The 13,371-nt window shown below is 38.1% G+C and overlaps 1 protein-coding gene across 3 annotated transcripts in view; it reads right to left on the bottom strand.

Annotated features, from left to right (window-relative positions):
- ARID2 (AT-rich interaction domain 2) overlaps positions 1-13,371 on the bottom strand; it is a 107,124-nt gene that overhangs the window by 92,478 nt on the left and 1,275 nt on the right. For all 3 annotated transcript variants that reach the window (XM_021385001.1, XM_021385002.1, XM_021385000.1), the window contains one exon: positions 12,478-12,575. In XM_021385001.1, coding sequence (XP_021240676.1) covers positions 12,478-12,575 — 98 coding nt within the window. The remainder of the gene's footprint in view (positions 1-12,477; positions 12,576-13,371) is intronic.

Below are 13,371 nucleotides of genomic sequence, written 5' to 3'. Positions count from 1 at the left end.
TATATAGCAGTAGTATTCCTCCATTTCATATAATTAACGAACAAGCTACTCAGAAATGTTACTGAAGTCTTCTGAAAGTTCCAACATCAGCATTTGAAAAACCCCTCACAGTTCCACAACTGTATCTTTCTAGCTTTCCTAAGCACAGCAATGCCTATAAAGAAGTTTTTTTTACCAAGATGAAACCTTTCTCCCTGAAAGCTCTTTAAGGAAGAGATAAAACCTTTATTTGATTATATGCGATTTTATGCCCTTATCATATTTTAGTATCAGGATAAAAGTAACTAATTATGGTGACGACAGAATTTTTAAATCAAAACGGTAAATTTGGTGTTAACAAAAAATATAAACTAGGAGAACAGAAATTTATGATGTTAACGCAGCACTGGCAGTACAAATGAAGATGCAGAAGAACCACTGGAAGGTTTATACCAGTACATCAGAACCTCACTGCAGAAAGCAGATGGTGCAGCTCGAGCCCAGAGACCACTCAGCACTTTGCAGATAATGACATCCTTTGCTCAGCAGCAACCCAGCTCTGGACCACAAGTCAATTAACATCCAATGACCAACTTAAACGAGGGGGTTGGCCATTAAAGACTGTAACTTTTCGGCATTTGACTACCTCACCTCTCTTTTTCTTTCTGAAATGTATCTATCCCATAGACCTTTCTTAACAGTGTCCTCACTACCAACATGCAGACACTCCTGCCTTCTCACCCAGCGCACAAACGCACCCAGCTCACTACATTCACATTCTCTCCCTTTGCAAATCAACTACTTATGCTCAAAAGCTCTTCTCCCGCTCTCATTAAAATAGCTCCACGCACCTCATCCTCCCTCTTCTTTGGCCTTCACATGGTGGGCCCAGGCAGACCTGCAGCTCAGGGTACGCCTCCCAGCTGATGGTACAAGCACTGGACTGGCCAGCAACCCGGCAGCACAGATGCATCTCAGTGCCTTCATGCTGCACATCTGGATTGCTTGGCATGGAGATGTACATCTTCCCAATGGGCATGTGCCAAGTCAAGAAATACATTAATTCTCTGAATCTGCAAACCACAGCAAATGGTCTGAGCCAAAAAAGCTCTGGCAAAAAAAAAACCCACAGCGCTGAGAGTCATTTCTACCTGGTGGCCTTCTACAATGGAGTTCTGCGCAGTCCACCCTATAAAGTTCCATCTTGTAAGGCAATCAGATCAACAATCCTGTATGTTTATGTTGCTGCTGTGTGCTATATGGTATGTGAACAATCACATTTACGTTGTGTCTGTTCCACTATAACTTTCCGTTATTATTACCGCAATACAAAGAAGGTTCTAATCATATTTATTCTGATGTTACAAATGCTGTAAAAGTTGGCAATACAACAGATCACACTACAACAGCAAAAATTAAAGTGAATAGATTCTTTGTTACATTTATGAAAACAAGAAATAATGATTACAAGTACCTTTGCACTGATAATAAATCTCGGATATACATTTCAACATTTAATATATAAAATGATTGCAAAGTTGATTTTAAAAGTTGAATGTAGGTGTTTATTTCTTTCCACCGGCTTGATTTTCGGTAGGTGTCAAGAGCTCTTTGTTTTCCAGACTTACCTAGATCACCACGCAGGCCAAAACTCTCAAATGCTTAAATTCATTTAATCATATAAAAAACAAATCCTGTTATAAACTCCTTATGTATATGTATATTAAAAAAAAAGACACACACACACCTTTGTGTGCAACATTTGCTTGTACACAGAAGCCTTCTACGGACAAGTGAAGAAATGAACACCCTGTTTACACGTACTGCAGTGTCTGAGGGTCTTTCCTTATAAAGCAGCCACCCATTGTGTTAATATACGTGGTCCAGATCTTACAAATCTGACCTTTAGAAGTACATGTGCAGCACAGACACAGAATGCCATCGCTATCAGCCCAGCTCCAAACAAGAATGAGATTCTTCTATGGCACATGGGCAAAAGTCCACAATCAGAGCTCATACGGCAGATCAATATAAGCAGCAAGTCACCATAAAACTAACAGAAATTTTGGCTCTCCACTGGGCCCATAACTTTATGGACAATTACTACCTCAAAATGCATCACACAGACATATCCATACAGAAGTATGTTAGTACATTTTGGGAAGCTGGGTGTTTGTGTATGGGTATACGGAGAACAGTAAATTATTTTCAAGTCACCTTTCTCTTTGATCTTACTTCAGAAGCACTTTCTTCAACAGCTGGACTAACTGTTTAAAATACAATTAAACTGCTGACCAAGAGAGCACAAGCTACTGCAGAAAAGTAGGATTTGTATCCCAGTAATGTAGAAGTCTAAACAGAATACAAATCTTGTATTCAACTACGACAAAAAAAAAAACCTTTCTAGAAATGAAATTATATTTCTGTAATAATAGCCTATTAATTATAAGACATACTAGTGAAACATTACAGAATGTAATGAAGTCATTATCACTGAGTATTGTATTTTGATTTTTTAATATTTTCCACTTTTACTACGATTCTATAAGCACTGATTAACATACACTTCAATAAATAACTTCATGTTATACTCAAAGAAGCACACGGTATACAACAGGATAACAAGTTTAGGTAAGTTTGAAGGAAAACGCGTTTCGAAGAAGAAAAATGCTTACTAAAGGTATCTCAATCTGTGTGGTAGTTAAGGCCCTGAATATTCTTCAAATCCAACTAAACACAATAATTAACTAGTTATCAGCCTTTGCACATAATTGTGCTCAGAAACAAAACTTTCACTAAAACAAAAATTGTGTTTCTATGCACTACAGTTACAAAAATGACCTTGGAAGAACAAGCAAAACGCACACCAATGCTGCAATGCCTGACTGAGTCTGCAGAGTACCTGAAAGCACATTTTTCAGATGTGTGAAATACCTTTTAGATATTGGTCTGGATCCTGTGAATTCTGCATGTTCACAGCCGCAGATTTTTTTTTTTTTCAGATACCATGGAATCTGTTATCGTTTTGTTGTAAAATTCAGTATTTTATGGTTGCTAGGCACCTGACATTTGGTGCTTTGTCCTCTTGCCCTTTTACCTGCATACACCTTCTCTTTCCTTCAATTTTCTTTACAATTAGGGACTCATTTGATTACAGTAAATATTCCACATGCAGTCTATGGCTACAGATATCAAGGGGTCAAGAAACAGAAAATGAATTCCACCTTGCAGTCAAAGATTGAGAAGACTATGATTAGAAGAGGAGGAGAAAAAAGAGACATGCGAGCTACAAAGCCAGTATCACAGGTTATTCCCCTTCAATCCACAAGACAAGGAATTTCTGAACTGGCCCATGTGGGTAACACCATGGAAGCCAAGATAGTGGAGAAAGGATGTCCAGAAAGCAGACCCAAAAACTCTTCAGAAATAACCGCTACTGAGAATAATCAATTAGCACACTGAGCAATGAGTCAGAATTATGTAAATGTATATTAAAAAAAAATACCTCAGTGATACAACAGGTTAATACTGCCATGGAATTTATTATGACAGAGCGCATAAGGCTCTATTATAAAGAATATACTCTGGAGACAAAGATAAGGTTGCATATTCATACTTAAATGAGGTCAATCCTGATCTTTTCAGGTATTTACTGCGCAACTGTGGCATTATATGAACATAGACTGTTCATTTCAAATGTAAATTTTCCCAGGTTTTCATAGATGGTATCGGGAAGCGAAAAGCATTCAAGAAACAGCTCTGCAATCTCCAGCATTTCAAAGCTCTACTATCTTCCCCAAAATCACAGAGGACATACGTAAACTCTGTAGCATGGAACTGTTTACCTGACTGAGTTCTACAGCATTTAATCAGAGTCACCAGAACCCAGATACTCCTGAGTAAAGTAACTGTGTAAGGCAAGTAATGTTCTTATGTTTATTTTCGTAGGTTTGCTTTTAATTCAAATTTTAAAATAATAACAATAAATCACACAGTTCTACTACCCCTGCTTACATAATAATCTTTGTTAACATACTGAGAACACGCTAAATTTACCGACTTAAATGATCGTTATTTAACTTAAGTCTCTGGGCTGTATCCCAGAAGAATAGTTACCCCAGTGTGTTCTGTCCCGATAATACACAACCTTATAACACGACTACAGAATACTTCCCAAAAGAACAGAGCTCCTCAAAGGCAGCCACGTGGTTTGGTGATTTACAGAGCTGAGAATCTCTCCACATGGATTATCATGGAAGCACCGCAACCTTTCGACTGGGAGGCAGAGGCCAACCAGCAAACGTCACAGTAGGTAACAACAGAGAAATAACTGTAGCCATAAGTTTCACCCAGCAAAACTTCAGCAAACAAACATACAAAAACTGTTGCAAACATTGTGATATGAAAGGTCTCTCCGCATCATAATAACCGCGTTACCACGCAGGACTTTTATCCACATGATGAAGCTATGAATTGACAACTAACCCTGTAAATTATTCTACAAGACTACTAATCTGAGCAGTTGCTCCTCCCACACCAATAAAAAAGGAAAATAATATGAACACAGTTCACTGTTGCAGAGAAACATGCTCTACTGCATCATTCAGCAGAACTCCACTCTGTTACAACAATATGCAATCCCTCTTTACAGCATAGCTGGCTTGCTACCATTTATCTAGAGTTAAAATAAATACATGCACATTCATTTTAAAGATATGAAAACCAAAAGTAGAGAATTCAGTGTCACTAGCATGTTGCTGAAAACCTAATTCAGGTCTGCTCAGACTTGAACTCATTGCTCCAAGGAGACTGTATTTCAGATCTGATACCTAGCTCACTAATCTAGTACCTCAGGCAAAGCCTAAGCTCGCTATTCTGGGTACCATCTTGCTGTTTTATTATCCTTCCTTAAGATAAGCTTCTTTCTTTCAACTGTTCCAATATTTCTCTGCTTAGGTGTCCCAAGTTTATCTATTCCCTAAGGAATAAAGATTGTTCTTTCTCTCATCTATGCTATATTCTCTGCTTTTCAGTACTGCAGAGGGCCAACAAGCTTATGAATAGTTTTATTTTCCTCATATACTACTAATTTATATTCATTTTCATATATTTAAGATATGACACAGAAGCATGAAGAGACACAATCCCTGCATTAAAGAGCTTACAGTCTCACACTTCTCTGTGAGACAGGTAAACAAACATCACTATACTCACTTTATAAATATGAATAAAAAAGATGGCAAATGATTAAACTAAGGCCACAGAATAAATATGTATCAGATTGATAACTAGAAACAAGATTTTGTTATGGGATCTCTGGCCCATATTTAACTCCCTTTATGAACTATACATCTTGTAACAATACGGACTGGTACTGCAGTTATTTCAAGTAGTCCCACTGAAGCTGAAATACACCACTTTGACACTCCAAGCAAGCATTTTAAAACAAACCACAAACAATCCACTCTCATAATCTGTTGCATACTTAGTTTTCACTTCTCCAGCTCACAGAACACAACTCCAGTCTGCTGTATGTTTAAAACAGTGCTTCCTCAGCTAGTGATTAAAAAGGAATTCTAAAAGATGCTAATTATCAGTAGCCCCCTTCGTGGATGGTTGAAATAAGACTCAGGAAGAAAAAAGTTGGCTATCATAACTGGAATCTTGTGTTACTAAACAAAGAAAAAGTTTTACTATATTTGGATTTCATTCCCATTTGACACGCGCTTTTCAAAGGAGTTCTCTGAACCTTTATGTACTTCTAGTACCTCACCTATAAACCAGAATAAATTGTATCTCTAAACCACTACTGAGGAAAGGGGGGGAGGGGCTAGGACAGGAAAGAGTTGAAAGCCTTATTTATTGAGGTTTCACTGCAAATAAAAAAAAAGTAATTAAAGCCTATTTAGCTGTAGAAGAAAGTCTGAAACCCTTTTTCTTAGCCCAGGCTTATTCCACTCAAGTAGGAAAGAAGCAACACCCTTCTATCCTTGTGCATTCTTGGTCTTGCTGTTATATGCTTACCGTTTATTGAAACCTAAGATGCTACCTCAGCTATTAATAGTTCAAAAACATAGATTAATTTTTATAGTTTCAGCTGATGATTAGAAAATGGTATTAACATATAAACTTTGCACCAGTTATTAGAAGATTCAGTAGGCCTTGAAGTCACCAAGAGTTACTACAGTGTTTTCAGAAACTTGCTTTTTGTAGATCTGACATCTGTCCAGATAAGCTTTCAAGTTAAGCAATCAGAATTCTGCATTACAACTGGAGAACAACACTCCTCCCTCTCCCAATAAACCAGAATATTTCACCTCAGCAGCATTTAGGTGATCATTTCTACTAAAAAGCTTGTAAGAAAAAAAAATCAGAAAGAGAAAGTATGTTAACATTCACCTCACTAATTTTCACTGCATTTTTCAGTGGTGGAGTTTACCCTCTGCAGGAAAAGCACAGGAACTTTGACAGAGGTCAAACTCATCTGCATAGTGACTAGTAACACAACAGAACTCTAAGGAAGATAGATTTTAAGGTAACTATTTCTCCCTTCACCTGCTGCTTGCAGGTTATGCTTTTATACAGGCTCTACTATCTTCTGAGCAGATCCACAGCAACTCTGACTAGACAACAAACCATGCAAATAAATTAACTCCTGTAGAGAGGCATTCTGAGGTTTTCATAACCAACATATTTAATTCCTCTAAATAAAACTTCAGGGCATGAACAGTACCTACTCTTGATTGTAAATGTCAACTGTATTATTACAGTACAACTAAACCAAAATTTCCCTCCAAGTATGTAAAATACTCGCTTAAGACTGAAAGGCAAGGCCTCGGATGTCCGATTTAAACATGCCTTGCAATTCTTACCTTGAAAGGGAAAAATAATTTCAGAAAGAAATCACAAAAATGTCATCCATGCATTTGTTTTCTGTCCTGCCAATGACTGCAGGATTTATGACAAAATTAAGTGCAGCAGATTTTTCAGGTGAAGTCTGCAGTGTTACAATAAATGTTTGTAGCTTTGTAAGATGAAAGCCTTTATTATAATGTTATTCAAGAACGGACAGAACCTGCAAGGTTATGTGGTCCATTTTTCTGCCGGTCCTGACTCGCTCCCTATCGCACAGTGCCTATTACCCTGACCGGCCTAGGTTTGGTAGCCCATGGTGCGGGTTTCCCCCTCTGCTCTGCTTGTCATACTCATTCAACTTCTGAACTGCATGTGTTAGGGTTTTTGTGCTGCTGTCTGCTCCGAATTTTCTCCCTCAGTTTCATCTCAGCTTACACAGCTCCTTATCTTACTTGAAATAATCTCCCTTTTAAGTATGTAGGCCCTTCAAAATGCTTGTAAGACACCATGTCCCCGTTTCACCCAAAATATTCACTTACCCACATAAGATATATTTATTTTTGCATTACTTTAAAATCGATTAGTCCTTTCTGCCTTCTGTATATTTTCATGCTCTTCTCTAAGTTTCTGTCAAGTTGCCACACCTGTTGGAAGGGCGCTTGGACGTAAAACAGTACTTAAAATACAGTCGTGCAATCTCATACAAAAAAATCAATCTCCCAGTTTTCCAGTGCCTCTGTGGATGTAGCCTAAACTCATTCCCTCCTGTTTCACAAAGTCTATGTACCATACTGTAAACCGAGGCCTGTTCTCCCTGTCAGAAGCACGCACAAATCCTTTTCATATGAAAGGCAGTTGGGTGCACACAACTGACAGGATTATCAGGCCCATGGTATTGCTCCTATCCCCTTTTCAGCAATCCTGCTTTCCAGGTTATTCCCTCACAGTGAATACCTGTTTTGGATTACCGTCCCTCAGAAGTTTTAGCTCGCATTTTCCAAAATAATCTCATTTATATTTTCCAACGACATGTCTAATTTCTTTTGTTTCTGCTCTGACTTGTGTTTAACTCTTCCCACTTTATCATCTGCCAATGTCACTAGTGCACTAGTCACTTTCTCATTAAGTTCATCAACACAGACATTAAATATGCCTAAAATGGCCAAGTTTGTATTGCTGTATGCATATGCAAGCACCCTTTTATCACCTAAAACTGCTGTGACTCATCGAATATATTCTTCATACTTTGATTTTTCTTTATGGTCCTTCAACCAATTTTTCACTCAGATGACTATGCATATAGATAAATAATCTGTTAATGAGTGATTCAGAGATGTATTTATATTTCAGTTAAATATGTAAAATAATACCACAGCTACAACTTTCCCTTCATCCTCTGAGGCCTTCAACCAGCAATCAGATCTGGCAAGCAAACCAGTCCCATACTTACCCATCATCACTGATCTATGTGCAGATGCTGCTGCAGTATCACAGCAAGAATAACAAAAAACACTTCTTTAAAGAAATTTTGCTTGGAAAATTCCAGGCTTTTTTTGTTTTCCTAATATTTCCGCCATTATTTTATTAGAACCAGGAATCAGAATCCCATAAGTTTCTCTAGTTCTTCAGCTCATGCTTTTTTTCCCCCCGCTCTTCTCTCCTTCTTCCTTTTTTTTTTTTTTTTAAAGTAAGAAATCAGTACTATCGTTAAATATTTTCCTAACATTCAAGTGCCCCTCTGTTGTCAATAACTATTTCATACAGTCCTGGTTTTTAACTGCTCACACTTTTTCACCCTCCCATGCATGCAGTTTCAGGATGTTCATCATAATGTCTTGTCTTTATAATAACTTTATGCCCTTTCCCATTTACAAATTGACCTATTTTCTCTCTGCTCGATTATCCCTTACCTTCCCAATATTTACAACAGCAAACTCTTATTCACCTTTTAACCAGTATTAACTAACTTCTGCTGCCTTCACCATAAGCTTTCCAGAATTGAGACTCAAACTTATCTTACCTGACACTTTGTCCTTTCACATAGTATCTCTTAATGCAGACGAATACTTTTTAAAAGCAAACTCATTTTGAATTGCATACTTCATTTGCACAAGGCCTCTCACTCTCAAAGACCTTATGTAGATCCACAACAGAAATAAATGTATCACTTACTCTTGCATGAAAAGCAGCAGAACCTTAAACTAACATAAAAGGTCATGTCGGTCCAATTCTTTGTAGAACTGTAATCTAATCAACTATTAACATAAAAAACAGCCTATACCTCACGTTAACTTTGTTTTCACCTACTGCATGTTTACCAACTAACAAAAATGTAAAAGCATGCCCACATTACCAATATTTACATTTACAATTCCATATTAAAATATTTTCATTTATATTAAAAAAAATCACCTTTAGAGATGCATTTAGAAAGTGCTTTCCTAATTCACCTCAATTGAAATGAAACATCTAATTTGCACTACATCCAAGGGTATTACAGTCTGTGACGCTTACAGAGACTTACAGAACTACATTAACAAGTACAGTCTATCAATGGTTATCGGCAGTGTGGCTTTTGACTGCTCACTAAGAACCACAGTGCATAAATTATTTCACCTGTCAGACAGCTCAAAGCAATGCAGGCACAAAGTTTGAATGGTTCGGACTTTCTGTGTTACAAATAACTTTTTCTAGTGAAAAAGAGGGCAGTGCTAGAGAAAAGAAGGGGTTGATGGGATGGTCTGTCATACTTTCAATTATCATTTATCAGAATTGTATCAGAAGTTTAAACAGTTCACATCATGAATGAAGCCTAACATACGCTCCCAAAGACATCCAGCAAAATTCCACAACAGTCAAAAAGAAAAAGTTGTTCTAAGAAAACAGACACGCCTCACAACAGCTTACAGAAAGGTTATCTGATGATTGTTCTGCAAAACACTCAGTATGATGAAGCCAACAGGACTACTAATGCCACACAAAATAATTCAACTTTTTAAATTATTTACACAGCAATTTAGAGTCAAAATGACTGCATTATTAGAGATAACAGTAAACCGAGCAAAGGGTCCATGCAGCTTGAGATTACATCTCAGCCAACGCGGTATGCCAGATGTTTCATAGAAAGAAGCAACTTTCATCACAAACCATCACAGATCCAAATCTGCAAAAGCATTCATGTAGGTGCACACCACCGAATCCCCCTGAATCCAACAGGATCCCACCTGCCACACAGAACACTGCATCACTTTATAGGACACAACATACAATTGGCTAAGAATTTGTACTGAAGTTAACAGGCCTCAATTTGTTTGAATTTGTTTGCAAAGTCATTACAATAGTGAGATCAAGACTACACTCATATTTGAGACTCAAGAGGAGCTTTTTTATTTTTTTTTTTTACCCAAGGGTAATTTCTCAGCAGTTCATAAAAATACAGCCCTATGAGAAACCTTAGGTTATGGTCTCTGGCACAGATGCATAAAACTCTGTCTTCAAATTTAGCATTAGAGCACTTTTATTTCCCTATGACCAAATCCCCCCCCAAAACCTTCAATGTTGAAGCTAAACGAACATTAACCTAGCAGAGATATATGTGTATATACAGCCTGTATACTGCACATATAGGGTGGTGAACTTAGCTGGAAAACACATCAAACTTAGATTATGTGAGAGCAACAGTGAGTAAAGCAGTAATTCAAAAAGCAAAACAAAAACAAACCACCCCCAAAACAACCACCTTGACAGCTTATTTCAGAATGGCCTATGTAAATGACAGAGATTATGATGAACCAGACCTTTTTAAAGACTCTTCTTATCAACTCATTCAAAACTCCAAATAAATAAACAAACAAAAAAAAAAAAAACCCACCACAGCAATTTATATTACCTGTATATAATCAATTACAGGCATTTTCAGCAACTGTGTATAAAATCATGCCAATAACAGAATGTTAACAATAAAAATAATATTTTTGGACGATGGATTCTAAATTATAAAGTAGTATCTTGTTAAAAATTAATGGTCATTAGAATGCTATATTAACATTAATTATGTTAACTGTCACAGCATATAAATGCTTTCAAAATACATATGAAAACACAAATGACATACAACCTGACATTACAGTGGAAAAAGTTAGACTTTCAAGCTTCTATAATATGAAATTAAAAGTAATATGTTAAAAAAAAAAAACAACTATCATTTTGCAAATTATATGTAAAATATTGTCAGGTAATAGATTACTACATGGTCCAACAGAAGAACTCAAAGAGCAGTAACTATTTTCAGTGATTCAGTAACTCTTTAGCAACACTACCATAATATTATGCATTAGAGAAAGAAAATAAACAGGACATCCTAAAGCGAGCTTCCCACTTCATTCCTAGGCCTAGTAGCAATCCTGAACTTTGCTAAAGCTATTAACCATAGCCATTTATTTCCTTAGTCTGGATCTTAAAGCAATCATATGTCATCACCAAAAAAAGAAAAATTCAGTAACTACAGATATCTGACTAAGGTTTTCCAGGCATCACTGTAACTCAATAACTGCTCTACTGTGCTCTGAACTCTACAGCTTCACGCTGGAAGTCAATCTAGGACAACCAATAGAAAGTGCACCTGTACAATTACTGCATTTCCTAATTCAGAAGGCCAAACTGGAAACAGATAAAGCTTGTGTGTACTCACATCACCAAAACAGAAGTCTAAAAGCCCATATATCTTTCATACATATCTATCTTATCTTTAACTGCAATTAAATACACCGTCTATACAGTTCAGAAACATAAAGCTACATTCCTTAACCAGTGTGCCTAAGACTTGATTCTAAATTAAATACAATCGTCTCTACATTCCATCTAGAAACACTACACATGCAATAATTTCCAAATCTTTCACGTAAGAAATAACCACCAAGTTAATCAAAATTAATTATTTTTTTTAAAATCATCCAGTAACTGAACAGCACCACACACAGTAATTTAAAACATTCAACATAAACTCCACGCTACATTAAAAAATAATCTGCATCATAAAAAATCATCTGTATGATTTCAAGGAAGGTAACCTTATTTTTAAAAACCGCAGTAATCTATTATTTTTCCAGTAAGAGAAAAAAAATTTAATATTTATCTTTTGTACTCTAAAATAAAACATAATGAACACTGCTAGTAACTGATAACAATATAATTTATCCCAAGCAGCCTGTCTTCCTGCTGATGCATTTTCATTCACTGCCTGGCCCCACTGAGCTGTAAACAACTTTACATACAGGAACACATTTCAGCGCTTCAAAAATTTAACTAAGTTTCTGTAACTACAATAACAGGATCCCTCAGTAACTGTCCTTCAGTAACACCGTTCTGAAACAATCAACAGAAACGTCTCCCACGTATCTCGTTTATATACTGAGGATCCCTTCAAAGTTTAAGGCTTGCAGATGTAAAATACAAATAAAATAGCCGCAAAACATAATTACCTTTAACTGACCACTGCACCAGACAAATAAGGAATTGGAAGTATTTTCAGGTCTACGTTACAGCATTTTTAAAGAGCAGGGGTATTTTTGTTATTGCACGCAACGAAAACCAAATACAATCCCACACTCACGAATACCACAGCAACAGCTTGGTAGCACTCACCGCAAGTAATACTGTTTTAAAGCAAAGGCAGCGTTAGAACAACTTCTGGGAAAGTTGAACTCCTCCACGATCTCTCCCCACTGGTTCTTCTCAGAGACCTGTCAGAACAACACAGGCCCGATGCACACCGTGCCCCCAGCACCGCTCCACGGAGCCCACAGAAACACGGGCTGCCACGGAGCAAACAGATAAATATACTGAAATAAATAAACAGGAACGTGTGTGGGGTCGGGGCCGCATTTCCTGCTGACAGCCTAGTATTTCCCCCCCGGGAATACCCCTGCTTCTCCCCAGCATTTTCCCCCACGAATTTTATTTTTTATTTCGCGGGGACGAGCAGGAGGGTTCGCGCTGTTTTGGGGTTTGTTTGTTGTTGTTTTTCCTGCCTGGACAATAACCAATCGGGAGTCCCTCTGTCGCCCCCTTTTAAATCCTGCCGCGGTCCGTTAAAACCCGCACGAGTTGCCCACAATGCGGGGCGGTGCGGGAGGGGCGCCCCCTGGGCCGCGGGGTCCTCCCGGCGGGTCCCCCCAGGCCGGAGCCACAGCCACGGAGAGGCCTTTCTTTTGAGGCCTACATCTCTGTCCCCAGCCTCGAAGCCTAAAGATGGCTATTTGATTACACACCGTCTTGGGTGCCCCTTTTGTTATTTTTCCCCGGGAAGGGCTCGGAGGGCAGCGCCCGGCCCCCCCCGGCCGCGAGGCTCGGTTCCTAGCCCACGCTCCGTGCCGATTATCGATGTTAAACATGCCCGCTAATTTTGAGTTGCACTAAAACTGCGCTCAGACTCTCTCCTCTCTCTGTCTCCCTCAGAGAGAGGCAGGCAGAGCCGCAATCACAAGCGAAACAAACTGCCCCTCACGGCCCCACACGCCCCGCTCCCCCCTCGCCTTC

This window comes from Numida meleagris, chromosome 1 (assembly GCF_002078875.1).
Source record: "Numida meleagris isolate 19003 breed g44 Domestic line chromosome 1, NumMel1.0, whole genome shotgun sequence".
NCBI classification, from domain to species: Eukaryota; Metazoa; Chordata; class Aves; order Galliformes; family Numididae; genus Numida; species Numida meleagris.
Note: the sequence above shows the minus strand (reverse complement) of the source record. Positions and strands in the feature narration are given on the sequence as shown.